This window comes from Lycium ferocissimum, chromosome 7 (genome assembly GCF_029784015.1).
Source record: "Lycium ferocissimum isolate CSIRO_LF1 chromosome 7, AGI_CSIRO_Lferr_CH_V1, whole genome shotgun sequence".
Lineage (NCBI taxonomy): Eukaryota > Viridiplantae > Streptophyta > Magnoliopsida > Solanales > Solanaceae > Lycium > Lycium ferocissimum.
The window spans coordinates 63,300,014-63,305,038 of record NC_081348.1 but is presented as its reverse complement, the minus strand read 5'-3'; the positions used below and the strand labels follow the sequence as shown (position 1 = coordinate 63,305,038).

The 5,025-nt window shown below is 34.2% G+C and overlaps 1 protein-coding gene across 1 annotated transcript; it reads left to right on the top strand.

The window, feature by feature from the left end:
• LOC132061810 (early nodulin-like protein 18) lies at positions 1–2,565 on the top strand. The gene is made up of 2 exons (XM_059454457.1): positions 1–371; positions 1,804–2,565. The coding sequence occupies exons 1-2, from the start codon at positions 176–178 to the stop codon at positions 2,307–2,309; spliced, it is 702 nt and encodes a 233-aa protein (XP_059310440.1). The 5' UTR covers positions 1–175; the 3' UTR covers positions 2,310–2,565.
• Positions 2,566–5,025: the final 2,460 nt, after the last annotated feature.

The window sequence follows — 5,025 nt, the reverse complement described above, 5'->3', positions numbered from 1 at the left end:
GCTCAATCAAGAAGAAAATAGAGCTCAAATAAAAAGAGAACCATTTTTGTAAATTTAAGAAAGGGACAAGGTGCTCTATATAAAAGCACAGAAGTCTAGTGTGCCACTGTGCCAGCACTTTTCTTACTAATACTCCATCTTTGCCTTTCTTCTTCTTCCAAATTCCTAACAAAGAATGGAGCAGAGTATTTTTAACAGTAGACTTCCATGGCTTGTTCTTCTTCTTTTGATTTCTTTCTTAGGATCAGTTGATGCTTACAAGAATTACACAGTGGGTGATTCTTTGGGTTGGTTTGATATTCTTGAGAAGCCTCATGTTAACTATGACAAATGGGTTGCTCACAAAAATTTCAGCCTTGGTGATTTTCTCAGTAAGTTTTCTTCATCAATCAATTTTTGCTACTTCCTCTGTCCCAATCTATGGGACATTTTTCATTTTCAAGATTCAAAATATGTAAATTTTAACCAACTGACATTTTATTATCTATTTTTTCATCATATTGACATGAGAAAAATTATATAACTTATAGTATATTTTTTTAATATCTAAATTTTAATTTTTAAATATTAAATTGATCAAATTTAATTTAACTTCAAAGATTATTCAAATTGACTCTTAGAAGGCGAAATATGCCAAGGGAATAATTAGATTTAACTTATCATTTAACCAGTTGTAATTGGTTACATTTTTTATTTTCCAAGTTACTAATTTCACTTAATTATTACAGGATGATTTGGTTAAAGTTTTTTTAAATGTATTTCCAATATTGTTCATATGATAACTCTAAATTTTTTTCTTTCTCAGTTTGGGTGGGGTAGGGGGCATCATGAGATAACTCTGTATCTGAATGTGTCACAAAATTAAAAACACAGGACAATCTTGATTAGAAATGGTTTATGGATCTCGGGATATTTGCTTCTGCTTATGATTACATATGCTTGTAAAAATTTAAAAAGTTCTAAAAGAAAATTATAAGATGGATCTGAATAGAAATTTAGTATCTTGAATGATATACTGGTCGATTCTGACTCTGTTCTTTTTAAATTTTAATCTTCTGCTTCATGATTACTATCATGCTTAATTAGCGTTGCAGTTTCAAATTGAAATTTGACAATTTAGTTGCAAAGGATAAATATTATTGCCTATTATAACTCTCATATATATGGTACAGTTGATCACTTCTAATTGAAGTGTATTTGAATTAGCTTTTAGCATTCATGGAGCTTTGATTCTTTATTGGGTAAAAGAACTTCCATTTGAACTATATTCTTACCATAAATTAATTAGGTAGTGACTAATTACTGATTATCAAAAGTAGCAGTACTAATACAAATTAAATGGGAATTACCATAACTTATGAAAATTAATATACTATTTTGTGCCCTGGATTTTCCCGATAAATTCTACTTAAACAAAAGAATCGAAACACAGTATGATTCAAAAATGCTTATATGTCTTTAAAGAATGAGTCAAGAAATTACAAGAATGATGAATATTGATTTACAAACAATTGTACAAAATGGATCAATTTTTGTACTTACTATTTAGAAGATTGGAGTTTTTTATTAATCACAAACAGCTGTATTTGTTGGCATTAGTTACAGTTTGTTAAGTTACTTGTAGATGTGTGCTATGATAAGGTATTGTACAAGTAACATATAGTGAGCATATGCTTGCACATGTTCCAAACATAGAAGCCATTTCATCATTCTATGTCACAAGTCCACCCTATACTTTTCAATATCATAACTAATTAAACATTTCTTCTAATTCATATTCTTTTGGCTTGTGTAATTATGCAGTTTTTAATACGGACAATAATCATTCAGTCATTCAGACATACAACTTTACCACGTACAAAAATTGTGACTACGACAATGCTTTAGACAACGATACTGTTCAATGGTCATCAGCAGATCCATCTTCAACTTCAACTTTTCCCGTTTCAGTAGCAGTGCCTCTCTTAAAAGTCGGACCTACTTATTTTTTCTCCAGCGATTATGATGGCGAACAATGTGAAAACGGTCAACATTTTAAAATAAACGTTACGTACGGTCAAGGGTTGCCTCGAAGCCTCAAGAATCCGTCCGATGATGACTCAATGGCTCCGATTAGTCCGATTTCTGGTGACGAAGAATCGGCACCGGATACGATAGTTCCTGCTTCTTTTGATCATCCACGGGATGTGACTACTGATGATAGTCCTGAACCTTCAAATTCTGTTTCACTATCGATATTTTCTAAGTTTTTAGGTACTCAATTAAATTGGATACTCGTTGTGCTTGCGTTAGCTTTTAGTATTTGTTGATTGTAGGATTTTAAATTTTTGATGTTGTATTTACCCTTCAGTTCATACCTATTGTACATAGAGTAGCGCATTGGAGGTCTTGAGACTTTTTTTTTTTTGGGATCATTTTAAATTTACAATCTCTTGAGTCGTTTTGGTTTGCGGACAAAGTTATGCATGTATTATAGTATAGAGATTATTTATACAGTGAATAATACTATTGTATAAATTGTTATGCGGTTGATAATAATACAAGGGTGTTATGTTGCAACAACTTACTTTAATTCAGTTTCTTGTCTTCGGTTACTCTTATTCATGTATTTACTTCTATCTAACATCAAATAATCACAAACTTTTGCATAACTTATGCGTGTGAATATTAGCTTACCAATATGAAGCTTAGTAAGACCAATAAAACGATGTATTAAGTTATGCGGAGATTATTTTTTCATGTACAAAACTAACCAAATGTTAGAATTACTTGTGCGGAATTTAATTTATGCTATCACTATTTTGGTAGTGCAGTCAGGGGTGGATCCGGTCATTGCCCATGGTGTTCACCCGAACACCCTGGGCAAAAAATTACAGTATATATTTAGGGTAAATTTTTTGTGTTCATGTACATATATTAACTTTTGAACAAACAAATGCAAAATTTTCCAGTGGTTGTTCAATTATTTTTCGAACATGCTGAAATGAAAATGTTTGATCCTCACATCGAGTGCAATAGACCTCTTATATATTCGATAGAGAGAGGGAATGCACAAATAATTCTTACATGGTTTTATTTTAGTTTTAGTTTGTTTTCTTTTTGTAAAATTTCTAGTTTATTTACTCCACTTGAGAAGTGAAGATAGTTAATCATGATAATTCATAATTGGCTCAATGATTGCCAAACGAGTCAACGAGAACAAATGCATGTGAAAAGGTTGGGTAGCAAGTCCCACCTGAAATATGGAGTGTCTCTCACTCTCTCCTGGCTTTTTATTGGAACAATTATATTGATTAAATAACGACCTTAATTTTAAAAAGATGAAAAACAGAAAAGGAATTCCTTTTTAAAGTATGCTGGTCAAAGCATATGATCCTTCAATTTTATTTTATTTTGCACATTTCTTTTCAATTAGAATTGTTACGAGTATTTTTCAAGAGTTACATGTACGATTCTTAAATTTTTTTGTCAATAATTCGTATTGTCATACGATAATAGATGATATTTTTTTTAATTCTTCCAAGGGACACCCAATCAATTAACTTTATAGAGAAATAAAAAAATCATTTTCTTTAAACCAAGATGTTGAATGTACATCATGAATCGGACATATTGGTCTCGTTGTGTATATTAATGTTAGCTCATTAGCGTAGTTCCTCAGCATTAGCAGGGTTGGGACAAGGATAGGCATGTTGTCCTTGGCACAACCCAAGTAAAAGCGGCATCACAACACGGGAAGCCTAAGTGTGACGGACTATACTTGGGCTGGCACGGGTTGGCTTAAGCAGCCTTAGGGGAGGCAACGCAACTTGACATGGGGACAAGCGGGGCATGACAGGGCACGATGATGGTGGTAAGGCATGGCATAATCAGGTGAGCAGGGGCGGATTTACGTGATGCCGAGGGTGTTCACCCGAACACCCTCGGCAAAAATTTACAGTGTATGTATAGGATCAATTTTCTGTGTTTATGTACATATATTAACTTTTGAACGTCCTGAATAAATGTAAAAGGTTAGCTCAAGTGGTCCAGAGTGTTCAAAATTATCTCTAGCGTCCTAGGTTCGATTCCCGCAAACAATATTATATTTTATATTTAGCTTTTGTTATTTTTTCGAACCCCCTGAGTGACAATCCTAGATCCGCCACTGCAGGTGAGGCAAGACAATGCTGGTTGAGCCAAAGATATGACTGAGACACGCTAGGGTAGGGCCGAGCCAAAGTTGAGTAGTGGCAAAAAACGAGCTTGACAAGGCCAAAATCTCCATTATTTTTGTGGTTGTGACAAGCGTCCTAGGCATGGTTTAACACTATAAATAATGTGTGCAGCCAGGACACTGGCATATTTGGCTAAGTTCTAAAAACTTGATTGTGCCTAAGTGTTGAGATGGTGTGTTTCCTTATATTGTAAGGTTAATATAGAGTTAGGTGAATTATTCATGTACATTGTGTGCCTTGTTCAAATTTATGTGCACTAGAATAATCTAAGTCCCAAAAACGAAAGAGAAAAGAGTACACTGAGTCGAGTGGGAACTTGGCTGTCTATAAGAAAGTGAATTAGAGTTTACCCCTATAACAACTAGTATCATAGTTTTGTGATGACTTAGAACAGATGGCTTGTGGTAGTGCTTAACTACGTGAAAGACGGATAAGTTGCAGGCGCTAATCGGGCAGATTTCTAGAACCCGGCAAGATAGTGGCTCTATTGGCATGAATTGTACAACTGGAGGCCGACACTGAGGCTTCTTGACAGGTGGTTGTTGCGTAGAGTCAAGCTACTTCAACGCAAATTGAGATGCTCAAGAAGGACAATGAAAGTCTCAAATTGGAAAAGGTAGTGCTCCGAAGAGTTGTGGGTACAAACAAATGAGGAGCGATCTAAGGTGAAGATCCCTGAACCTAAAGCCTTTGGGAGCATGGAGAGCTGAAGAATTGGAAAGTTTCTTGTAGCATATGGAGCAACACTTTATTGTTGTCAAGATTTCAGAAGAAGAAAAGGTCACTATTGTATACGGTAAAAATCGAT